Raw genomic sequence first — 25,233 nt, 5'->3', positions numbered from 1 at the left:
AGCCTAAGACCCTGGTGAGCAACCCCCTCCAAACACACACACACACACACAATTTTTGTTGTTTCTCGCGGTAGGGTCTCACTGTGTAGTCTCAGGCTCCCTCAAACTCAGCGATCCTCCTACATCTGCCTCCCGAGTGCTGGGATTAAAGGCGTGCGCCACCACACCCAGCAACACACACAAATTTTTAAAAGTACTTTTTGACACTGTTAACCATCCAAATTAGTGTGAGTGGAGGTCCGTAGCCCAAACCTCTGCCTGCTTCACGTTCCGAGTCCCTCCTGTGCCACTGGCAAGCCACACAGAGATGTCCTTAATCTCAATGTCACCACTCAAACGAGATTTCTACTACCCTTCAGTATTATGCTTGTTTGTATGTTAAAGTGACAATCAAGGTTTCTTCTCTGAAAATTACTTGTTAATATGACACATTTTAATAGTAAAAAGATCACTATTTTATACATTGCACTTTCTTCAGAATACTGGATCAGGAAATTACTTATTTCCAAAACAGCTCAAAGCCCTGGACTGCAAGCAGAATGACGACGAAAACAGCTGGACCCAGATGTGCGGCTGGCTCACACTTGACTGCAGAGTTAGGACTTCTCAGAGGTCAGTACGGAGTCAAACGCCGTGGATAAGACTTTGCAGATTGCTTGGGCTTGTTCCTACATGTGAAAAGACAGTCAGAGCTGGGGCATGCCTCTCCTGGACCTGTGTCTGACCCTCACAGTGCGCGCACCCCCCCCCCCCCCCGTTAGCACATGCCCAGCCTACAAATGCCACAGAGGTGGACACAGGAAAGACGGGTGCCAAGACCCAAGTGAAAGGGGCCCCTGGCCACCGAGGCCATGACTTTCCTCGTTTGCCGTGGCACTTGAATGGATGGCCCCCAGTACGGTCAGGATGTTAACAGTTTGTACTGCAGATCTCCAGCTACCTGGCTGGAGGAGGTGTCGCAGTGGGTGGGTTTGGAATTCCAGTCTAAAGACGCAGAGTCCCTGAACTCTGCTGGAGTCCCAAGTGTGCCGCTTGTGCTGGCACTGCTTGTGGCTTCTCTGTGCGTGGCCACCGAGAAGCGGGCCAGCTTCTGCCATGATGGAACTTCCCTGCTGCAATAAATCCCTCCCTCCCGAAACAGTGCCCTGTCTGGAAGTTCATCCCAGCAGTGTGTGGCTATCTACATTTGCTTAAAAGTTACCCGAAATGTCTAAGAGTGCCTCTTCCGGACCTAGCAAACAGTTCAAAGGTGGTCTGAGTGGCTTCTGCCCCAGCGCCTCCTGTGTTGGCCCTTGCTGAGGGTGGCCATTAGGTATGCAAGGGAGATCATTTGCTCAGCCTTTGATGAAAAGGTGGGGGTGCCCTTTTGCCACTTCACCTGGTGGCCAAAGAACCAACCACTCTCGAGATCTCACCAGGCTGTTACACTGGTAAACCCACAGGCTGAACTCTTCGTTGCTCGCATCTGTGGTCTTCAGAGCCAGCAAGCTTTTACCAGCGCCCAGGCCGTCGTCATAACACACCATGCGGATGATTAAATACAGGGCATGCCTGTGCAAAACGTCCTGTAGAAACCAGAAGACCTTCAGAAAGCTATTTTCCCATGCAGAATGCTAGCCTTCATGCAGCATATCCAAGGGTCTGGGAGAAAGAAATGTTATACTTTCTCATCACAAGGGACAATGGCATGTCTAATTCGGGTTCATCTTTACTGTTTAATCCCCCAGAAAGGCAGGATCAAGGGGATTTAAACTGTCCTTGTCTCTATGCCTGGCTTCTACACCAATAGCTATTTTAAAATGGCATGGGGTTCCTAGCTGAAAATGTACTGGGACCCTAAAGAGAGGCAGGGGCTAGATGTACACACCGTTAAGAAATTGGCCACCTTTCAGACCAGCACCCAGGCAACAGCTCTGCACACTAGAAACCTCACTACAGGTGACATGAGCCGGGATTGCTCACTTCCCCAGTGTGTTCTCACTTACATACTGAGCTGATGTGGAGACTTTTATGCCATACTTGGAAACTCCCATAATAAATTCTTCCTCCAGGGGAACAAAAGGCAACTTCCCATCTTGCTGTAAAGTGAAAATAAATTACATGATAAACATTAAAATTATGCTGTCAGTTTTAGCATCTGGTCATCACAGTCTCAAATCCTCTAGAGAAAATGGAGTACACATTAGCCCAGTCTCCAAAAGGCAAAAGAAACAATTCTCCCCAAAATTCAGACCAACTCACTTCTTGGGCATTGTTCCACCTTGGTGTACTCTTAATTCCAAAGTAAGATCCCTGCCAGAGAGTCTGGGGAGTTAAAATATTTACACTAGAAAGATGATACAGTCTTTATTTAGATTTTAAAATACTTCAGGCTCATACTAGTATTTGGCCACAGAACAATCATGAAGCTTTATCACAGGAGTCACTTTCTATCCTACTCAGTAATCACCACAACTTGGAACTCAAGGCAAGAAGCAGTTGATATTAACCCAATGCACATGCGTGTGTGTGCGCGCGCAGTCAGCCAGCATTCTGAGTTGTTTAGGAATCAGTCTAACCGTGAACCCACCTTGATACCAGATAGTGTCCTAGGAGATGAACTAGTTTCATCTAAGTCAGAATGCTGCCCATTTTGTCATCTCTGAAGAAAGATTATTAGGGCTGGAGGGATGGCTTAGCAGTTAAGATGCTTGTCTGCAAAGCCAAAGGACCCAGGTTCACTTCCCCAGGACCCACGTAAGCCAGATGCACAAGGTGGTGCATGCATCAGAAGTTCATTTGCAGTGCCTGGAGGCCATGGTGAACCCATTCTCATTGTCTCTCTGTGTCTATTTCTGTATCTCTCAAATAAATAAATAAAAATAAAATATCTAAAAACAGAAAGATATTACTGGCACTCAGTAGGTGTTCTGTGTTGTAAATGTTTCTGTGAAATGGTGAAATTACATGGTAAATCATCCATATTTAAATACCTCAGCTCTTGGCCTTCCCAGTGTTATAGTAGCCTGCCAAATTTCTCACAATTCTAAGAATCAAAAATGCATAAGATTAATACAATATATTGCCAATAATGACAATTTTTTTTTGAGACAGGGTCTCACTCTAACCTAGGCTAACCTCGAACTCACAGCAATGCTCCTACCTTGACTTCCCAAAAAGTGATAAGATAGGCATGAGCCACCACCATGCCCAGCTCAAAATTGGCAATTTAACAACAGCAAAAACTCTGCAGTGATCCGAGCAATTTAGCCATCCTCACAGGAATGAAGCTGGTCCTAACTTTGAGCATCTTTCCATGCAATACTTAGATTCACTGTCACACTGTCAGAATGACTATTTCCAACTAAGAGCTGTGATAACTAATTGCATTAATCCAGACATTACCAAGAGTCCTGTTGAATGGCAAATTAGATCCACACAGGATATGAATCATAATTAATATTCTCATTCTACATGACTTAGAGATCATACCATAGGCTGGGGAGGAGGCTTGGCAGGTAAAAGAGCTTGCTGCACTAAAATGACCTGAGTTTGATCCCCAGCACCCACGTAAAAAGTCAGGTGTGAGCTGGAGGGATATCTTTGCGGTTAAGGCTCTTGCCTGCAAAGCCAAAGGACCCAGGTTCAGTTCCCCAGGATCCACGTAGGGCAGATGCACAAGGGGGCATTTTCAGTGGCTGAAGGCCCTGGTGCACCCATTCTCTCTCTCTTTCTCATCTATGTGCCTCTCTCAAAGTTTTCTTGTTTGTTTGTAAAGTCAGGTGTGACCACACATGCCTGTAACCCTAGCACTGAGGGCAGTAGAGACAGGAAAATAGCTGAGGCTCCCTGGTTAGCCAGACTAACTGAAAAGCGGGGAGCTATGGGTTCAGTGAGAGGTTCTGTCTCAGGGCAACAAGGGAGAAGAGTAATAATAACGGAGTACCAACATCTTCCTCTCGCCTCTCCGTGTGTGCACACGGGGTTCTCACATCTGCACACGGACACACACACACACACGCAGAAACAAACCAAAATGTATGGCTTTTCCTTTCTTTTCTTTTTACCCACTTCCACCTCAGGTAAATTTACAATTCTATTTTATACACTATGCTGCTTTATCTACGTTTTCATTCTTAATGATCCTGCATGATTTTTTATTTTCCTGACCCAGTGAATGCTTAAGTCTATACCAGCATAAGCTAGTCTTTAAATAGATGACATGAGTTGAGGGAGCTACAGTCAAGTTTGGTTAGATTGTTCTAAAGAAAAATCTGTGCGATATATGCAGTCAGTACAAATCTGTTCTTCAGGGCTGGAGAGATGGCTTAGTGATTAGAGAACTTGCCTGCAAAGCCAAAGGACCTCGGTTTGATTACCCAGGACCCACGTAAGCCAGATGCACAAGGTGGTGCACAGGTCTGGAGTTCGTTTGCAGTGGCTGGAGGCCCTGGTGTGCTCATTCTCTCTCTCTCTGTCTCTCTCTCTACCTCTTTCCCTCCCTCTCTCAAATAAATAAATTAAATAAGTTTTTAAAGATCTGTTCTTGCCGGGCGTGGTGGCACACGCCTTTCATCCCAGCACTTGGAAGGTAGAGGTAGGAGGATCGCTGTGAGTTTGAGGCCACCCTGAGACTCCATAGTGAATTAATTCCAGGTCAGCCTGGGCTAGAGTGAAACCCTACCTCCAAAAACCAAAAAAACCTGTTCTTCAATTAAGCAAGAACACCAGTCATCCCACAAAGCACAGCTCTGTATGTAAGGGAAAAAGCTGTCTCTATCTCAGGACAGCATTCTGGCATGTCCCACCTTTTGACATTACAACACTTTGTTGTCATTCACACACAAGCTAGCCAAAAAACCATCATATGTAAGTAAGTTTACGACGTGGCATTGGGCCACATTCACAGTGATCTTTTGCCACATGCAGACCGCAGGCAGGCTGGACGTGCCTAGGTCACAATGCTGTCTCAGATGAAAATCAGGTTTTACAAGACAACTGCAGTGGACCCAAGGGACAATGCCTTCCTCGCATTCCATGAGTTTAGGACCAGAGCCAGCGTCTTCACATAAATTTTTTCTTACCTGGGCAACATCTATATAATTTATCAGGTCTAGTGGTCCTTCAAGACTTTTTCCCTCAGACAGTTTCAGTTTCTCAATGGCACCAACATACTTTATTCGGAACTCTGCACAGGTATCTAAATTATTGTTGCTTTGTCCTAAAGACAAAAGAAAAATTGTAATAGACTTCAAAAGAAATACCTGCTTTACAGGATCTTCCTAACCTTTTCTAAATAAAAAACTAGACTCTGTTATCAGAATATAAACTTTAAGGTTTTTTTAATGCAAAATTTCTTGATGTTATGAGGAAGGACTTAAAATTTCATTAACCTTTTTCCTTAGTGATTCACAATTTATCAAATGTATAAAAGTCTCAATAGCAGGATAAATTAATACTGACAACTTCACTAGGTCAATGAGATGATTGGTATCTCTATAATGCATAATGATATTTATTATTGTGGTGTCCTCTCTCTCTCCACTCTGTTGACATTTTCTCCCAATTCAGGAAGCCTATTCTTCCTCTTGTTTAATCAGAAAGATGGAACTTTTAGCTGGGCATGGTGGCACACACCTGTAACCCCAGCACACGGAAGGCAGAGTAGGAGGATCACTGTGAGTTCTTTAAAAAGCTATTCTGAAACTTCTAAATTTCTATCACATTTTCTAACACTTGCTTTAGGATCTACAAAGTACAGTATGTCTCAGTATCTTCAACATTCAAACACACTGTATCTTACATCCATGTCCCAACCAATTTCAGTGCATTTCTAAATTTGTCAAATGCAGAAAAGAAAAACCAAGTATATGAGAACTAGTTGTGCCTCAAAACAATTAGCATCACTGAAAGCTCAGTCTCTGAGAGATCAAGTCCTTCCAGGTACCTCAGCTAAGTACCTGAGTGATCCAGTCCTTCCAGGAACCTGAGCTGAGTATCTGAGTGATCCAGTCCTTCCACATACCTGAGCTGAATCTCTGAGTGATCCAGTCCTTCCATGTACCTGAGCTGAGTCTCTGAGTGATCCAGTCCTTCCACGTACCTGAACTGAATCTCTGAGTGATCAAGTCCTTCCATATACCAGAGCTGAGTCTCTGAGTGATCCAGTCCTTCCATATACCTGAGCTGAGTCTCTGAGTGATCCTGTTCTACATACCTGAGCTGAGTCTCTGAGTGATCAAGTCCTTCCAGGTACCTGAGCCGAGTCTCTGAGTGATCCAGTCCTTCCAGGTACCTGAGCTGAGTCTCTGAGTGATCAAGTCCTTCCAGGTACCTGAGCTGAGTCTCTGAGTGATCAAGTCCTTCCATGTACCTGAGCTGAGTCTCTGGGTGATTCAGTCCTTCCAGGTACCTGAGCTTAGTCTCTGAGTGATCAAGTGTTTCCACATACCTGAGCTAATTCTCTGAGTGATCAAGTCCTTCCAGGTACCTGATCTGAGTCTCTGAGAGATCAAGTCCTTCCAGGTACCTGAGCTCAGTCTCTGAGAGATCAAGTCCTTCCAGGTACCTGAGCTGAGTCTCTGAGTGATCCAGTCCTTCCACATACCTGAGCTGAATCTCTGAGTGATCAAGTCCTTTCATGTACCTGAGCTGAGTCTCTCAGTGATCAAGTCCTTCCAGATACCTGAGCTGAGTGTCTGAGTGATCCAGTCCTTCCACATACCTGAGCTGAGTCTGAGTGATCTAGTCCTTCCACATACCTGAGCTGAGTCTCTGAGTGATCAAGTCCTTCCATATACGGGAACTGAGTCACTGAGTGATCAAGTCCTTCCATATACGGGAACTGAGTCACTGAGTGATCCAGTCCTTCCACCTACCTGAGCTGAGTCTCTGAGTGATCAAGTCCTTCCACATACCTGAGCCGAGTCTCTGAGTGATCCTGTCCTTCCAGGTACCTAAGCTCAGTCTCTGAGTGATCAAGTCCTTCCATGTACCTGAGCTGAGTTTCTTGAGTGATCATATCCTTCCAGGTACCTGAGCTGAGTCTCTGAGTGATCAAGTGTTTCCACGTACCTGAGCTGAGTCTGAGTGATCTAGCCCTTCCACATACCTGAGCTTTTGGTGGAGTCTGTATCAAGACTGGCGACAGTGCTGGACCTGGAAAGACCCCCAAGGCTAGAATCCACAGACTGAGAAAAAAAATATACATACAATAAGGCACCTCATCTGATACTTGCTCATAAATACATACAACTTGCTTACTAAATTGAGCTGACACACAAAATCTGGTCAATTATTCAGGCAGAACAACATTTTATTTTATTACAAACTTCAACAATAACTTAACTTTTCTTCTGACCATGCAACACTACATACCTCGGACTAAGATTAAACCATTAGTTTACTTCCCCACTCAATACCTTGTACTTAAGAGCCTTCAGAAAAACAAAAATCTTGGGCTGGAGAGATGGCTTAGTGGTTAAAATGTTTGCCTGTGATGCCAAAGGACCATGGTTTGATCCCATGACCCACATAAGCCAGGTGCACAAGTGGGCCCATGCATCTGGAGTTTCTTTGCAGTGGCTAGAGGCCCTGGTGTGTCCATTCTATTTCTCTCTCTCAAATAAATAAGTAATAAATAAAATCGTGTGGTTGGAAAGACGGCTTAGTGGTTAAGGAGCTTGCCTGCAAAGCCTGACAATCCAGGTTCAAATCCTCAGTACCATGTAGAGCCAGATGCACAAAGTAGCACATGCATCTGCAGTTCATTTGTAGTGGCTAGAGGCCCTGGCACGCCCATTCTCATTCTCTCTGTTTCCTTGCAAATAATTTTTTTAAAAAATGAAATAGGCATGGTGCACACGCCTTTAATCCCAGCACTCGGGAGGCAGAGATAGGAGGACCGCCATGAGTTCAAGGCCACCCTGAGACTACATAGTGAATTCCAGGTCAGCGTGGGGCAGAGCGAGACCCTACCTTGAAAAAGAGAAAAAAATTGCTTGTGCATGTTTGTGTGCTCAAGTCACAGTGCTCATGTGGGGGTCAGAGGCCGACCTCGGTGCTAGTCTCCTTCCACCTTGTTTGAGCCTCTCTTGGTATCTGCTACCAGAAAGGCCAGGCCACACTGGGTGGTCAAGGGTCTCTGAGATTGTTCCAACTCCACGTCCCACTGCCACGGTGTGACAGGATCGCAGAGCCAGGCGCCACTTCGCATGGGGCTTTTACAAAGGTGTGGAGGATTCAAACTCACGTCAGCAGGTCTCCCCAACCTTATGTCTAAAAAGTTATTCAGTGTGTGCATCAACGACTGCTCACAGCTCACGTCCCATCTAGATTTAAGGATTTCGGAAAATTTCCAAGGCACAGTGAAGCAGGCACAAACTGCATGTCTACTGCGAAAGCAGTGTTAAGAACGAGGCCTCTGGGGCAGCGCCCTTAGCAGCGGCACAGTTCTCCGTGCCTGACGGTTCTGTCCCGAGGCCCCTTCGCATACCTTGCTCTTTGTGCTGATCTCACTGCTCTGGGAACTGCTACTGCTGTGTCGCTTCTTGCCTTTCCGAAACATTTTTCACCATAGTTTCAGCCAGAGAAGATACCCTGAAGAAGCAAGAGTGGGATCTAGTGACATCCAAAAGCAACACTGGATCCCATTAATAGCAGAGCAGGAATAAAGCGCCTTCTGCTTCTGGGGGCGCATTCTTTCTACTTCCCTTGGACACGTCTCATGTGGTGCCAGGGACGGAATGTGTGCGAACCAGGCACTCTGCCCACTGAGCCGCATCCTCAGCCCTCTTTTTAAAAATTTTTATGTTTTATTTTTATTTACTTGAGAGCAACAGACAGAGAGAAAGGGGGGGAGAGAAAGAGAGAGAGAGGGAGGGAGAGAATGGGCACGCCTGGGCCTCCAGCCACTGCAAATGAACTCCAGACACGTGCGCCCCTTATGCATCTGGCTAATATGGGTCCTGGAGAATCGAGCCTTGATCTGGGGTCCTTAGGCTTCACAGGCAAGTGCTTAACCACTAAGCCATCTCTCCAGCCTTTTTTTTTTAAAGTTTTTTTTAAAATTACTTATTTATTTATTAGAGACAGAGAGAGAGAGAGAGAGAGAGAGAGAAGGAATGGGTGTGCCAGGACCTCTAACCACTGCAAAGGAACTTTAGACGCATGTCCCACCATGTACATTTGGCTTACATGGGACCTGGAGAATCGAACCTGGCACACCTGTTCTCTCTCTAATAAATAAATAAAATAGGAGGGCTGGAGGGATTGCTTAGTGGTTAAGGTGTTCACCTATAAAGCCAAAGGACCCAGATTCGGTTCCTCAGGACCCACATTAGCCAGATGCACAAGGAGGTGCACATGTCTGGAGTTCGTTTGCAGTAGCTGAAGGCCCTGGCATGCCCACTCATTCATTTTCTCTCTCTCTCTCCCTCTTTTTCTGTCAAATAAAGAAATACATAAAAAATAAATAAAATAAAATAGGGCTGGAGAGATGGCTTAGCAGTTAAGACACTTCCATATAAAGCCTAAGCATACAGGTTTGATTCCCCAGTACCCACATAAGCCAGATGCACATGGTGGCCTATTTTTCTGGAATTCATTTATAGTGGCTAGAGGCCCTGGTGCAACCATTTTCTCTCTCTTTAATAAATAAACTTTTGTTTTGTTTTGTTTTTCGAGGTAGGGTCTCACTGTGGCCCAGGCTGACCTGGAATTAACTATGTAGTCTTAGGGTGGCCTCGAACTCACAGCAATCCTCCTCCTACCTCTGCCTCCCAAGTGCTGGGATTAAAGGCATGTATCACCACACCTGGCAGTAAACATATTTTTAAAAAACTAAAATGAAATATCAAAAGAAATTCAGGGCTGGACAGATGAGTTAAGTGTTTGCCTGCAAAGTTAAAGGACCATGGTTCAATTTCCCAGAACGCACGTAAGCCAGATGTACACGGTGGCACATACATCTGGAGTGTGTTTGCAGTGGCTGGAGGCCCTGCACACAGATCCATTCTCTCTAAGTAAATAAATAATAAAATATAATATGTAAGTACAATGATTGTGATGGGGAGGTAATATGATGGAGAATGGAATTTCAAAGGAGAAAGTGGGGGGGGGAGGGAATTAACATGGGATTTTTTTTATAATCATGGAAAATGCTAATAAAAATTTTAAAAAAATAATAAAATATAAATTTTTTTAATTCAAGTGTCCATGGCTCCTGTAAATAACCTCTCAGCCATACTCCCGTAAGCAACCCCAGTTAAACTCACTGGGCCACAAAGTAAACACAGGATATGAAAGTAGGACTAGTCAGGAAAAGGAAGGGGGTGAACGGAGTGGTGAGGAGAAGAGAAGGTAGTGGGGGCATGATGAAAATAATACGCATTATTATCATGCATAATTAACATATGGTAACAAGAATCTTTAAAAATGTCAAATGTCTTCTGTTCTGATAATTCAAGAATATGACGTGGGGGGGGTAATGAGGATTGAATCTAAGGCTATGTACATGCTAGGCAATTGCTGTACCACTAGGCTACATCTTCAAGCCTTGATTCAAGATTTTACAGAAACCCTGATACATTAGTTGACCAAACAAGATCCTGAGATTCAACTACTATCTCAGGCACTTGGCATCTTCTGTACTAGGTAGGGTTAAGAGTAGGCTGGATGGATGGTTTGGTGGGTAAGGTGCTTGTCTGTAAAGCCAAAGGACCCAGGTTCAATTCTCCAGGACCCATATAAGCCAGATACACAAGGTGGCACATGTGTCTGGAATTCATTGCAGTGGCTGGTGGCCTTGGCACACCCATTCTTTCTCCCTCCCTCTCTCCATCTGCTTCTCTGTCTCTCACAAATAAATAGATAAATAAATGAATACAAAAAAAAAAAAGTAGAAGGTACTTTCTGTTTTTGCTTTTTGGTGTTTTGAATTAAGGTCACATGTAGCCCAAGCAGGCCTCAAATTCAATATGTAGTCCAGGAGGATACTGAACTCCTGATCTTCCAACCTCCACTTCTCAAATGCAGGCAAGACCAATCATGCCCCATTCTTTTTGTTTTTTAATGCCCCTGAGGTAGAATCCTGATACATAGTCCAAAGCTAACTGCACACTTGAGATCCTCCTTCCTCAAACTCATCAGTGCTGGTATTATGGCCCAGCTAAATATATTCTTTTCTTTATTTTGAAATCTAATAAAACCTCACATAAAAAGTATGCTAGCTTCTCACCTTCCCTGTTCCACTATGGCCAGGTAAGGCAATGACTTTAGCCTCGGTGTCTTATTAAATGTTATCATTAGAAATTAATATCTCAGGGCTGGAGAGATGGCTTAGCAGTTTAAGCACTTTCCTGCAAAGCCAAATGACTCAGGTTCAAATCCCCGAGACCCACATAAGCCAGATGCACAGGTGGCACATGTGTCTGGAGTTTGTTTGCAATGGCTGGAGCCCTGGCATGCCCACTAAAAAAAGAATAAAAGAAAAAACAATAAATAAAGCCTCAGAAACTTAAGACAGTTATGCCCAACTCATGGGAGCACATATATTAGTCTTAGAAAATTGACTAACCTGCAGGATGTTGCCATTCACAGAACTTCCCAACAGTCACTCAGTGCATCTTCACAGCAGCTGTGAACTATTGCTTTGCCCCACAGCTGTCTTAAAGGGCTTAACATATGCCATAGCCTCTGCTCTAAGCCTCCTTCTCAAAGGGCTTAAAGAAGATGGGTGCAGTCTGCAGTTTATAAAATAAGAAAACCTAATACATTTTTTTTTAATCAAAAATTGTTCTCTACAAAGCCAGGCATGGTGGCATATGTTGTTAATCCCTAGTCTTGGGAGGCAGAGGTAGGAGGAAGACAGATGAGTTTGAGACCAGCCTGAGACTACATAGTGAATTGCAGGTCAGCCTGGGCCACACCAAAGCCCTACCTCAAAAAACCAAACATCATCATCATCAAACCTGGTCTCTACAGAGGGAACAAGTACTTACAATGGAGAGGCGGGCGTCTCAAGGCGCTGCACCAAGCAGTCTGTCCAGCAGTGTCCTTTTGCTCGGATGTGATCAGTCCTTGCCAGAGAAACAGAGCACCTGGTGAAAGAACCAGTTAAGGTGTGACAGTGGATGGACGGCCCTGGTCCAGCTCCAGGTTTGTTAATATTTGCAAACCCCACTCTCAGTGCACACACTGGGCCACTTTATCATGTCTACCTGCCAGAGCCCAAGCTTTTTAGTCAGCCTTACCATCCAACCTCCATCTAAATAACTTCCCTCATCTGTGGGGCATCAAGAAGATCTGCCATTCACTCAGCCCTGACTAGTCAGTGAGCTCTAACGGGTGCTGGGAATGAATACATCAGTGCAAAGACAAAGCCCATGACCTCAGGGAGTCTGTGTTAGTAACAGTGGATGAACCAAGAAAAATACAAAACACTATTAGGAAACAATCATTCCTATAAGGAAACGAAGGGACGAGGGGAAAAGTGATCAGAGGAAGGTGTATATTTTTATGGATGATGATCCTCTGGGGAGGCAAAACTGAGGCCTGGTAGGATTAAAAAGCTGTAGAGGAAACATGCCGAGTTTTAGTGATCAGTAGGGCCCCCAGGGAACATGCTGTTGCAAGGACCGTACAAGGCCAGTATAGCTAGTGCAGGAGGAGGAGGAGAAAGAGCCACCAGAGAGGCCTGGAAACTAAAAGCAAATTGGTTTAAATGTAACAGGAACTTTCCAGAGGTTATTCAAAATGAGTCAAGGACATGATCAGATCTCTGCTTTAAAAAGAAAAACCAGCCGGGCATGGTGACGCATGCCTTTCATCCCAGCACTTGGGAGGCAGAGGTAGGAGGATCGCTGTGAGTTCGAGGCCACCCTGAGACTACAGAGTGAATCTCAGGTCAGCCTGGGCTAGTGAGACCCTACCTCAAAAAAAAAAAAAAAAAAACATAAAAAATAAAGAGATAAATAAAATAAAAACTATGCTGGACACCGGGTATGGGACTAACTGCATGAGAGAGGAGCATAAGGAGGGCGATGGTAAAAGGCGACCTGTGCGGAAGTTTCTGCAAGGGGGAAAGGCAGGGCAGCGTTATTCCCAGGTCTACACAAAACTGGGTCAGCCTAGCAGCACAAAGCACCACGTTAGTGGCCTGGGAGAGCTGAGGTACTGGCGAACAACATACTTCAGCACAGACCTCCTTCAATCTCTGCAGAGGATTGGTTCCAGGACCAGGACCTGGACAAGGACAAAATCTTCTGATCTCAAGTCCCATAGTTAAAGCAGCATAGTATTTGCACATAACCACTGAGTCACACCCTTAGCCCTTAGAAGCAGTAGTTATGTGTTGCTTGGGGAATTATAGCAGAGGTAGGAGGATCACCGTGAGTTCGACGCCACCCTGAGACTACATAGTGAATTTTAGGTCAGCCTGGGCTAGAGTGAAACCCTACCTCAAAAACCAAAAAAAACAAAACAAACAAACAAACAAAATCAATCGGGGGTTGACTGAATCTAGGGATACAAAACCCATGGTTGTGGAGAGTCAACTACCTATGTAAATATAACTTTTGGGCTGGAGAGATGGCTTAGCGGTTAAGGTGTTTGCCTGTGAAACCTAAGGACCCAGGTTCAATTCCCCAGTACTCACAAGGTGGCACATATGTCTGGAGTTTGTTTTCAGTAGTTGGAGGCCCTGATGCACCCAGTTTATCTGTTCTTCACATTAAAAAAGAAAAAATATATATTTTTAAAATGACCTTAGCTGGGCGAGGTGGCGCATGCCTTAAATCTAGCACTTGGGAGGCAGAGGTGAGAAGACTGCTGTGAGTTCAAGGCCACCCTGTGAATTCCATAGTGAATTCCAGATCAGCCCAGGCTAGAGCAAGACCCTATCTCAAAAACAAAACAAATTACTTTAGGGCTGGGGAGATGGCTCGGTGGTTAAAGGCACTTTGATGAAAAGCCTGCAGGCCTGGATTCAATTCCCCACATAAAGCCCGAGGCATAAAGTGGTGCACGTGTCTGAAGCCTGTACGCAATGGCAGGAAGACCTGATGCACCCATATTCATTCATTCTCTCTCCCTCCGCTCTCTCTGCTCACAAATAAGTATTTACTTATGCATTTATTTGAGAGTGTGAGAGAGACAGATAGAAAGAGATAACGGGCATCCCAGGGCCTCCAGCCACTGCAAATGAATCCCAGGCACGTGCATCTGGCTTTAAGTGGACACAGGGGAATCAAACGTGGGTCGTTAGGCTTTGCAGGCAAGTGGCTTAATTGCTGAGCTATCTCTTCAGCTCACAAAATATTTTTTAATTACTTTAAAAATCTGATTCAGAAGGCTGGAGAGATGACTTAGAAGTTAAGGTGTTTGCCTGCAAAAGCCAAAGGATCCTAGTTTGATCCTCCAGTACCCACATAAGCCAGATGCACAAGGGGGTGCATATGTCTGGAGTTCGTTTGCAGTGGCTGAAGGCCCTGATGCGCCCATTCTCTCTCTCCCTCTTTCTGTCTCTCAAATAAATAATTTTTTTTAAAAAATCTGATTCAATTGTTCCTAAAATCCTGAAGCATATCCACCAATTCCTAGAACACAAAGATTTGAAAACCAATAATGCCTTTGTAACGCCTTAATGTGCTTTGCATCATCAATCCAGACACTCACAGGAGAAAGCATTCATTAGTCTTTGTCATCTACTACTATTCTGATCCAAGTTCTTAAGTAAATTACTCTTGCCTCTAAATTATTCATGTAGAAAAATGAGGCCAAGGAGACGGACTGTCAGTTGGATGTTACATTCTGCAGGCCCATCAAGTGCAAACATGCCAAATACTGAACATATCATCTTCCCCTCCAGATCCCCTCCTCCTTCTCTCCTAACAGGCAGTTATTTTTTTGGTGGTAGAAGGCAGCAATCATCCATCCCTCTCTGTCCTTCAGACCCCCACATCCAATTAAGCACGGAGCTCCCAGATTGCACTGAAGAGTCTCTGTGAAGAGCCCTACCTTCTTGCTAGACTATTGGCATACACAGCTGTTCCTTTCGCATCTGATGAAAGTGATGATCACCAACCTATAAAAATGATCACATACACAGTTTAGCTACAAATATTTAAGAAAGCCACAGACTTGGAGCTGGGGAAAGTTAAGTGGTTAAAGGTATCTGTTTGCAAAGCTTGCTGGGTGCCAGCCTGGGTTCAATTCCCCAGTGTCCACATAAACCCAGATGCAGTGGCACATGCCTCTGGAGTTCTTTTGCAGCCACAAGAGGTCCTGATGCTCTTGTGTTCTCCTCCCTCCGTCAGCAAATAATAAAGTTTAAATCCTTTTTTCTTGTTTTTTCAATGTAGTCTCACTCTGGCCCAGGCTGACCTGGAATTCAGTATGTAGTCTCAGGGTGGCCTCGAACTCACAGCGATCCTCCTACCTCTGCCTCCCAAGTGAGTGCTGGGACAAAAGACGTGCACCACCACGGCCCGCTCTCCTTTTAATAGTTTTTTTAAAAAACTTCATTTGAGAGAGAGGGAGCACGCGCGCGCGTAAGAGAAAGAGAAAGAGAGAGAGAGAGAGAGAGAGAGAGAGAGAGAGGGGGGGGGGGAAAGAATGGGCCTACCAGGGTCTTTAGCTGCTGCAAACAAACTACAGATGCATGTGCTACCTTGTGCATATGGCTTACACGGGTACTGGGAAAACTGAACCTGGGTCCTGTGGCTTTGCAGGCAAGCGCCTTAATCACTAAGCCATTTATCCAGCCCTAACATCTTTTAAAAAGAAGAAAATCATAAAGCCACATAAGACACTTGGTGGATGAGGTGGTCTTGTCCTAGAAGTCTCTGCCACTCTAACTGTGCCCCACATGAGCAAAAACGTTTACACTGATTTCTTTAAATCTAGCCTGGTAGTCTGCTTGACGTCTTTCACCCGTTCCCTATAGTCCGAAGCTTGCGGTCAAAGCTATCCATCAGGACAAGACAGCGCAGCCATGCTCTGCTCCTCTCCCAAGCTCCTCTTCTGTAAGCTACTGTGCCGACAGTTCATCTCCAGAATGCAAAGCGACCCTGAATCTCGGCAGCAATGAGAAGGCTTCCTCACACAGAATGACTTTCCAATTATACATCACGGGGTTACCTTTCACGACTCCAGTCCGAGACGCTTCTAGAACGCTTTCTTTGGACCTCCCAGGTTGGACTCTCAGAGACCCACAGCTTGAGCCGGTACTTTTTATCTTTTTGACAAAAGCATTAAAATCGGCTACAGCCTCTCTCACCAAACTGGTATGAAAGTGGGGCTGGGTTATTCTCAGTGAACAACATGTGCCACTGCATCTGGCTTTATGTGGACACTGGGGAATTGAGCCCAGGCTGGCACCCAGCAGGCCTTGCAAGCAAATACCTTTAACCACTTAGCTGCTTCCCCAGCTCCAAGTCTGTGGCTTTCTTAAATATTTGTAGCTAAACTGTGTATGTGATCATTTTTATAGGTTGGTGATCATCACTTTCATCAGATGCGAAAGGAACAGTTGTGTATGCCAATAGTCTAGCAAGAAGGTAGGGCTCTTCACAGAGACTCTTCAGTGCAATCTGGGAGCTCCGTGCTTAATTGGATGTGGGGGTCTGAAGGACAGAGAGGGATGGATGATTGCTGCCTTCTACCACCAAAACTGTAATTGCCTGTTAGGAGAGAATTAGGAGGAGGGGAAGATAATGTTTATTTGGCATGTTTGCAATTGATGAGCCTGCGGACCGTCCAACTGACAATCACTCCGTGGCCTCACTTTATTTACTTATTAGAGACAGAGACAGAAAGGGGGGGGGTAGAAGTAGGGAGAGAATGGGCACACCAGGGCCTCCAGCCACTGCAAAGGAACTCCAGACGCATGCGCCACCTTGTGCAGCTGGCTTACGTGGGACCTGGAGAATCGAACCTGGGTCCTTAGGCTTGGCAGGCAAGCGCCTTACCCGCTAAGCCCTTGGCCTCATTTTTATACCCGAGCGGGAGCCGCCAAGATCCAGGGACTCGCCTAAGCTCACGAAGCTAAACTCGAGGGCCCAGACAGCCGCCTCCAAGCCCCGCTTCATCCCCCGCACCCCAGCTGCCCGGGCACTCGGGACTCCGCCGCCCGCAGCCGAGCACTGGAGCATCCCTCCCTCCCTCTCCCGGCGCCGCCGCGGCCCGGGCGTGCGCCCCGGAATCTAGGGGGCCCGGGCGGGACGCCCCTGGACCCCACCCATCCGTGCCCACGGCCGCCGCCGCCCACGTTCCCGAGCCCGGCCCGCGCGCAGCGAGGCCCAGCATCTCACCTCACCACCGCGGGCACCGATACCGGGGCGGAGGAGTGCGGGGGCGCCTCCAGTGCCGAGCCGGAGGCTGCAAACGCGGTTCCCGCGGCCCGGCGCACGTCCGACTCCACCGCCGGCTTTTCCAGCGCTCCGCCGCCGCGCCCGCCAAGCCACGCCCCTCGCGGCTATGCGCCGGCGCAGACCGCAAGGCCCCGCCCACGCACCCGCGCGTCCTCTCGCTTCAGGAACCTCCCGGCCTGGGTCTCCAACCGGAAGTTGAGGGGAGGAGTTTAATGCCGCCAGCGCCGGAAGTTCTGGGTTAGTGGATGGAGAGTGTTCCTTCGTTAGTGCGCCGGGTCTGTGTTTCTAGTTTAGAAGAGGAGCAGGGCGACGTGGTCCTCTCCCGCGCTTGTCCGGAGGTTTCGGGATGTCTACGATTCCTGCGGAAGAGAGCGACCAGCTTCTGATCCGACCCCTGTAAGGGACCAGCCAGAGAGGGAGGGCAGCGTGTGGGTGTGTGACTCTGGTTCGATTCCCCAGGACCCACATAAGCCTGATGCACAAGCAGGCACATGCGTCTGGAGTTGGTTTGCAGTGGCTGGAGGCCCTGGCGCGCCAATTCTCTCTCTACCTGCCTATTTCTGTATCTCTTTTTTTCTCTCAAATAATAAGATATTTTTAAAAAATATTTGAGGGTAAGTTAAAAAGGAGATATAAAGGGAAGAGAAAGGAAGGGAGGAGGGTACTTAATAGGTTGGTATTGTATATATGTAAGTACAATGATTGAGATGGGGAGGTAATAAGATGGAGAATGGAATGTCAAAGGGGAAAGTGGGGGGGAGGGTATTACCATGGGATTTTTTTTATAATCATGGAAAATGTTAATAAAAATTAAAAAAAAAATATTTCAGGGCTGGAGAGATGGCTTAGAGGTTAAGGCACTTGCTTACTAAACCAAAGGACCCAGGTTAGATTCCCCAGGTCCCTTGTAAGCCAGATGCACAAGGGGGCGCATGCGTCTGGAGTACGTGTGCAGGAGCTGGAGGCCCTGGCGCTCCCATTCCCTCTCTCTCTGCCTCTGCCTCTCTTGCTCTCTCATATAAACAAATAAAAATTATTTCAGGCCTCTGGGAGCTTTCACATAAAAAGCGTTGTCAGCACAAACTCAGATCTTGCATACCAGGGCAAGTCTTGAGGGAACTGACAGGTGAGAGGAGAACCTGGGTAAGCCTATGGCAGTGCCAGGAAGAACTAAATAAATGTTTCATATTACCTCCAGGACCTGACATGCCCAGAATGTGAAGGAAAATTAGGACTTGGCATGAGTCTACCTAAAAAGAACAAACTGGGAGATTGGAGAGGAGAAAGAGCCAGAGGTGTTAACTGCCTTTTCTTGTCCTTCCCTTTCTCTCTCTCAAATAAATTTCTTTTATTTATTTGAGAGAGAGAGAGAGAGAGAGAGAGAGAAAGTACACCAGGGCCTCTAGCTGCTGCAAACCAACTCCAGACACATGCGCCCCCTTGTGCACCTGGCTTACATGGGTCTTGGGGAATCGAACCTGGGTCCTTTGGCTTTGCAGGAATGCACCTTAACAGCTAAGCCATCCCTCTAGCCCTAAAACACATTTTTTTAAAAGACTGAATTTTACCTTTAGGTTTCTTGAATCTGCAAAACCCCTCAAGTCCCAAGGATTACTTTTTATCTTTCCTCACATTGAGATGGTTCTTCCCCCTCCTTGAAATTTTGTAAAACTCTCATCTGTTTCAGAAAGTTATACCTCAGCAGTGTCATCAGCTGGAGTGTAGTTTGAATTGTGAAAAAAAAAGTTTGAATTTATTGGGTTGAGGTTTTTCTTCGGAAAAGGAAAAGGAGACAGACTTGCAGTGTAGTCCAGGCTGGCGTTGAACTTTTCATCCACCTGCCTTAGCCTCCTTAGGGCTGGGATTATAGGTGTGTGCCACCACACCCCCCTTCACTGGTGGTTTTGGTTTTTTTTTAAGTAATTATGTTTCTTCTTGAATGCTTACAGTGGAGCTGGACAAGAAGTAGGAAGATCATGTATTATTCTGGAATTCAAAGGAAGGAAAATAATGGTAACTATCATTATTGTTGTCTGTTGATATTGGGGGTTGAACCTGTTGCTTTGTGCATGCTGAACACATGGTGTACCACAAAATTGCATTCCCATCCCCAGTAATGATTATTTTTACAGTCAGGAAAACAGTATGGCTCTGTCTGTATAGGGTACTAGGTCTTTTCTAGTAAGCTAATTATCTTTTGAACTCCAGGAGTATGTGATAGTGCATGTAATCTACACTGTGTATTGTTCATGAAGGAAATATTTAGTGGAGAACATTACAAAGATTAAATAGTCTAGAAGTACACATTCTGGGCTAGGAAAATGGCTTAGTGGTTAAAGTTGCTTGCTTGCAAAACCTGCCAACCCAGGTTCAGTTCCTCAGGATCCATGTAAAGCCAGAAACAAAAAGAGACACATGCATCGAATGTTCATTTGCAGCAGCAAGAGACCCTAGTGTGCTCCCTGCACACACGTATGCAAATAAATGTTTAAATTTTAAAAAATTGAAATATGCATTGCAAAATTGTCAACTAGACCTGACAAACCATGTTTCCTTTGACGTTCGTCTCCCATTCCCGAGCCTCAAGCCAGCCTGGTGGCCTCACCCTGATGACACAAGGATCTAGCGGCTTGGAAATGTAGTGGTGGCTCTGGGCACGTCTTGCTTCCATGGTGGTGGAGCCCCGGTTAACGGAGTAATAGCTGAGTAGTCACTGCTTCTCTGATCAGGCCCATTTCCTTACCTGGGAGTTGGAGGGATCTGAAACACTGATTTTTCGGGTCCTCCTTAGTAAAACAGGTCAATGGGTCTTCTTCCTTTGATTCCTCTTTTTTTACATCTCTGCTTAAAAGAACAATACATTAATTTTTTTTTTTTAATTTGACAGAAAGAGGCAAATAGAGTGAATAGGGTATTCCAGGGCCTCCTGCCACTGCATGTAAACGCTAGGCATTTGTGACATAGTAGTCACAAATCTGTCAACTTGCAAAATGCCTGCCATCAAAGGGTGCCTTGGGTTTTGCATCCTGCGACCCTAAATGTGAGCTGTGTTAGATCTGAGAAGTTTGAATTGTTAATGCATTCCCAGAGTATGTGGAGATGGATCAGCTCCATGGCCTATCTGCTGGATGAACGTTAATAAAATGTGAAGGAGGTTGTGATCTTCTTTTCTCTCTCCTTCAGCTGGACTGTGGGATCCACCCTGGCCTAGAAGGAATGGATGCTCTTCCTTATATCGACTTGATTGACCCAGCTGAGATTGATCTCCTGTTAATTAGTCAGTAAGTTGTTTTCTCTTATAACAACCCTGCTTTTCAAAGCCTTTTACTGTCAAATTCATTCTCTGCCAGATTTTGAGATTTTTTTTTAATCAACTGTTGGGGCAGAAGGGACAGCTTAGTGGTTAAGGCATTTGCCTACAGAGCCTAAGGACCTAGGTTCAATTCCCCAGTGCCTACGTAACCCAGATGTACAAAGTGGCACATGTGTCTGGAGTTGGTTTGCAGTGGCTGGAGGCCCTGGTGTGCCCATTCTCTTTGCCTCTCTTCTCTCTTTCTGCTTGTAAATAAATAAACGTAAAAACCAACTGTTTTCTACTAAGAAGCTTACTGCAGATAACTATGTCTAAACCCACACTGTTTTGCCATCACAATCCTGACACGTTTACTAGGAAGCACGCACTCACCTCTCCATGTAATCCAGTGACTGAGCCCTTTCCTGAGATTCCTTCTTGGCCTCATGATCTTGTCACATTCTCCTATGAGAACTTCATTTAAGGTGGACCTACTGTCACACATCTGTAATCCCAGTGCTTGGAAGACTGAGGCACGAGGATTGCTTTGAGTTTGAGGTCAGCCAGGACTGCTTAGCAAGACCCTGTCTCATAAAACAGCATTTATAAATAGTCATGTTTCACAGGGCTTGGTGGAGCACACCTCTAATCCCAGCACTCGGAAGGCAGCAGTAGGATGATCACTGTGAGTTCGAGGCCACCCTAGACTACATAGTGAATTCCAGGTCAGCCTGGGCCAGAGTGAAACCCTACCTCAAAAAACCAAAATAAAAACAAGGAAGAAGAAGTGGGGCAAAGAACCACTGGGACGTGGTGGTCAGCCAGTCTGAGCAAAAAAGAGCAGCTCTGGGCTCCGGGAGAGATTTGTCTCCAGCACACGTGTGATGAAGGAGGGCGCCCGTTGCTCTCCTGGCCTCTGCACGCGTATGCATCGTTCTTCTATACACAACTCTTTAATTTTCTGAAAGTAGCCTTACTTTGTCGTATGGAACATTTTTGCTTAGACAGCAAGTTTCATTACAGTCAGTACCTGTGGGCTCTGATTTCAACATAGCCTTGTTTCTTTTTAAGCTTCCACTTGGATCACTGTGGAGCTTTGCCCTGGTTTCTCCAGAAGACAAGTTTCAAAGGAAGAACGTTTATGACTCATGCTACAAAGGCCATTTATAGATGGCTTCTCTCAGATTATGTTAAAGTGAGGTAAGTGACTTTATTAGGTTATAAAGACCCTGCCGTGTGCATGTGGTTCAAGGTATAGATCATTTGTGTTTATTCAAAATAAGGCAGTGGTGTTTTATTCACGAGGATGGTAATTTAGTCCTTCAGTAACAGTTTTTATGTCTTTTTAAATCTTTGTTTAATTTAGGAGAGTTAGAAGATATGATAGAGGGCTGGAGAGATGGCTTAGCGCTTAAGCACTTGCCTGTGAAGCCTAAGGACCCCGGTTCAAGGCTCGATTCCCCAGGACCCATGTTAGCCAGATGCACAAGGGGGCGCATGCATTTGGAGTTTGTTTGTAGTGGCTGGAGGCTCTGGTGCGCCCATTCTCTCTCTGTCTGTCGCTCTCAAATAAATAAATAAAAATAAAAAAATGTTTAAAAAGACGATATGATAGAAATGTGCTTCATAATTTCACTAAAATTAAATACTGACTGCCTTAAGTAGTGATTATATATTGAATTCTTATTTTGGATTCTCTGGCCAGTGAAAATTGTCTTAAATGAATATGTTCCCTAGGTAAATGTGTACCAGTTGTAGGAGGAATTTCTACTCTTCTACCGGAAAGTATAGAACATTTTCCAATAGGCTAATGCTGTAAACTAGAAATGTATTCCGAATGCGTGATTCCCAGCTGATGGCAGGTTGGGAGTTGGAGTCTTGCTGGAGAAGGTGTGCTGTTAAGGGAGGTTTGTGGGTGTTACGGCCAGCTTCCCCTCGCCCTCCTGCTGGCTGTGTTGGCCAGGGGCTGATGTCCAGCCTGTGCTCATGCCGTGTGCTTCCCTGCCACCGTGGACTGGCCTCTTGAGTCTGCACATCAAAATTAGCCCTTTCCTACAAGCCAGTTTTGCTCAGAGCTTGGTGCCAGCAACATGCAGCTCCCTGCAAATAAAGTAGAGAAGTAACATGAATTTTCAAAAGCATGATGTGTGTACTGTGGGGTGAGTTCTGTTTTACTGTGTGGGGATTGATCCTGGGACCTTGCACTTTCTGGGCAAATGCTCCGCCACTGTGTCCAGCCCTGCCTGCTGGTTTTTTAAGGAATACTTTCATCCTCATGTCAGCCAGTTTCTTTGAGCTTAAAGACTTAAAAAACAAAATCTTAAACTGAATTCTCTTTGGCATCTTTAAATTTCAGTAACATTTCAGCAGATGACATGCTGTACACTGAAACAGACTTGGAAGAAAGCATGGACAAAATCGAAACTATCAACTTTCACGAGGTCAAGGAAGTTGCAGGAATCAAGTTTTGGTGTTACCACGCAGGCCACGTCCTGGGAGCGGCCATGTTTATGATTGAGATCGCGGGAGTAAAGGTAGTCTAGCTTCAGCTCTGTCTCCCAAAGTGCACAGCTTTATGCCCCCAGGTGGTATGAAAAAACTGCATAAAATTTGCAGCTGCTGGGCATGGTGGTGCACTCCTTTAACCCCAGCACTCGAGAGGCAGAAGTAGGAGGATTGCTGTGAGTTCAAGGCCAGCCTGAGAGTACAGAGTGAATTCCAGGTCAGCCTGAGCTACAGTGAAACCCTACCTCGAAAAAAAAAAAAATTATTTTATTTTATTTTTTGCAGTGTGTCTGTGGTGGTTTGATTCAGGTGTCCCCCATAAATGTAGGTGTTCTGAATGCTAGGTTCACAGCTGATGGAGATACGCGAATTAAAGCCTCCTGGAGGCAGTGTATTGTTGGGAGCAGGCTTATGGGTATTATAGCCAGTTTCCCTTTGCCAGTGTTTGGCACACTGTTGCTATTGTCCACCTGATGTTGACCACGGGGTGATGTCCACCCTCTGCTCATGTCGTCGTTTTCCCCGCCATCTTGGAGCTTCCCCTCGAGTCTATAAGTCAAAGTAAACCTCTTTTCTCCCACAAGCTGCTCCTGGTCGGGTGATTTCTGCCGGCAGTGTGCGCCTGACTGCAGCAGTGTCCACACTGAAAGGACGCAGCGCTAAGTCAGCACCACTTCCTTCACGATCATCAGTAAAATGAGCATTGCAGAAAGCAAGCGTTCAGCATTCCAAAGGCTTACACTCTCATTGTCAGTGTCGCAGGGTCCTTTAGGGAAGACTTTGTAGATGCTTCCGTTTAACATTAAAGTGGCCTTTTGTTCCTGTCCTTGACTTTGATAGATTTGTAGACAAGCCCTTAAAGCAGGTGGCTATTCAGGAAAAGAATCAGTGCAGAGCTCTGCTGTCATGTTGAGAAGTGGGACGGAGGCGCCCGTGATCTTGGGAAACTCGGGAGGACCCTAAACTAGAGCAGCATGCTGTCTGCTGGCCACGCACTGGAATCACTTAGGAAGTTTTTCAAAATAAATACCCTTTGGATAAAATCTAGGAGCTTTAGCTTTTTTCTTCTAAGTCTTTTAGATGATTCAACTTTGTTGCAGAGAGAGATGGCTCAGTGGTTAAGGTGCTTGCCTGCAAAGCCTAATAACCTAAGTTCTATTGCCCAGTCTCCACATAAAGCCAGATGCACAAAGTGATGCACACATCTGGAATTTGCAGCAGCTGGAGGCCCTGGTGCACCCATTCTCTCTATCTGTCTCTCTCCTACCCCTCTATTGCAAACAAATAAATTTTTAAAAATAGTATTTTTTTCTTTTTTTGAAGTAGGGTCTCACTGTAGCCCAGACTGACCTGGAATTCACCATGTAGTCCCAGGCTGGCCTCCAACTCACAGTGATCCACCTACCTTGGCCCCCTGAGTGCTGGGATTAAAGGCATGCACCACCATGCCTGGTTAATAAAAATGCTTTTAAATGGTTAGCCAAAGTGCAGGTCTGAATTCTCATCTGGAATTTGAATCTTTGCCCGTGTGACTTAACTTCCACCTTAGATGGTGCTCCCATGTGCCTCTGGAGATCTTTCTGTATTGGCATACCCTTTTAAGGGCCCTTCTTTTTTTTTTTTTTTTTTTTTTTGCTTTGCTTTTCCTCCTACTTCTGCCTCCCAAGCACTGTGATTAAAGATGTGTGCCACCACACCTGGCTTTGTTGTTGTTGTTAAGGGCCCTTCTTAAGTTTACCAATATGTAAGTTATCTTTGTGGGATGATTTTGGAATGTACAATTCCTGTGAATTAGATCAAATAATTGAGACACAAGGTAGCTTTAGTGATTAAGTTACTTTTTGAATTAGACACAGCATTGCATCTAGATTTCATCACATGTAGGCTATTTTAATTTTGCTATTAGTTTTCATAAGATAAACTGCTCACCAGTAAATGAAGCTGTCCTCAAATCCTAATTTTCTAGTTTTATTTTTTTACAGCTTTTGTATACAGGTGATTTCTCAAGGCAAGAAGATAGACACCTAATGGCAGCTGAAATTCCTAATATTAAGCCAGACATTCTCATCATTGTAAGTATTAATGTAC

At 45.5% G+C, this 25,233-nt stretch overlaps 2 protein-coding genes across 3 annotated transcripts in view; one reads left to right on the top strand and one right to left on the bottom strand.

Annotated features, from left to right (window-relative positions):
* Positions 1 to 411: 411 nt before the first annotated feature.
* On the bottom strand, positions 412 to 17,414 carry Itgb1bp1 (integrin subunit beta 1 binding protein 1). Of its 2 annotated transcripts, none has more exons than XM_004660062.2 (8): positions 17,289 to 17,414; positions 11,979 to 12,077; positions 8,474 to 8,577; positions 7,091 to 7,169; positions 5,064 to 5,200; positions 1,986 to 2,078; positions 1,416 to 1,565; positions 412 to 668 (listed from the first exon to the last, which is right to left on the bottom strand). In XM_004660062.2, the coding sequence occupies exons 3-8, from the start codon at positions 8,543 to 8,545 to the stop codon at positions 597 to 599; spliced, it is 603 nt and encodes a 200-aa protein (XP_004660119.1). In that variant the 5' UTR covers positions 8,546 to 8,577; positions 11,979 to 12,077; positions 17,289 to 17,414; the 3' UTR covers positions 412 to 596. The 2 variants fall into 2 exon arrangements, with proteins under 2 accessions (XP_004660119.1, XP_044993030.1); XM_045137095.1 differs by lacking the exon at positions 17,289 to 17,414 and adding an exon at positions 13,634 to 13,653.
* Positions 17,415 to 17,579: 165 nt separating this feature from the next.
* The window catches only part of Cpsf3 (cleavage and polyadenylation specific factor 3), a 31,830-nt gene continuing 24,176 nt past the window's right edge, over positions 17,580 to 25,233 (top strand). The window contains exons 1-6 of the mRNA XM_004660063.2: positions 17,580 to 17,744; positions 19,298 to 19,361; positions 20,532 to 20,629; positions 21,712 to 21,840; positions 22,997 to 23,174; positions 25,128 to 25,217. Of these exons, the coding sequence (XP_004660120.1) occupies positions 17,695 to 17,744; positions 19,298 to 19,361; positions 20,532 to 20,629; positions 21,712 to 21,840; positions 22,997 to 23,174; positions 25,128 to 25,217 (609 nt within the window). The 5' untranslated portion in view covers positions 17,580 to 17,694. The remainder of the gene's footprint in view (positions 17,745 to 19,297; positions 19,362 to 20,531; positions 20,630 to 21,711; positions 21,841 to 22,996; positions 23,175 to 25,127; positions 25,218 to 25,233) is intronic.

Source organism: Jaculus jaculus, chromosome 18 (genome assembly GCF_020740685.1).
Source record: "Jaculus jaculus isolate mJacJac1 chromosome 18, mJacJac1.mat.Y.cur, whole genome shotgun sequence".
NCBI classification, from domain to species: Eukaryota; Metazoa; Chordata; class Mammalia; order Rodentia; family Dipodidae; genus Jaculus; species Jaculus jaculus.
This window is presented reverse-complemented; position numbering and strand designations above follow the sequence as displayed.

Bases quoted from the DNA above. Each gene is read 5' to 3' on its own strand.
- Itgb1bp1 (XM_004660062.2), bottom strand. From the start codon at position 8,545: ATGTTTCGGAAAGGCAAGAAGCGACACAGCAGTAGCAGTTCCCAGAGC. The intron at 2,079-5,063 runs GTAAGAAAAAAT...TTCACTTTACAG, and splicing joins ATTATATAGATGTTGCCCAG to CAAGATGGGAAGTTGCCTTT. The intron at 1,566-1,985 runs GTAAGTGAGAAC...TGGTTTCTACAG, and splicing joins TCTCCACATCAGCTCAGTAT to GACGTTTTGCACAGGCATGC.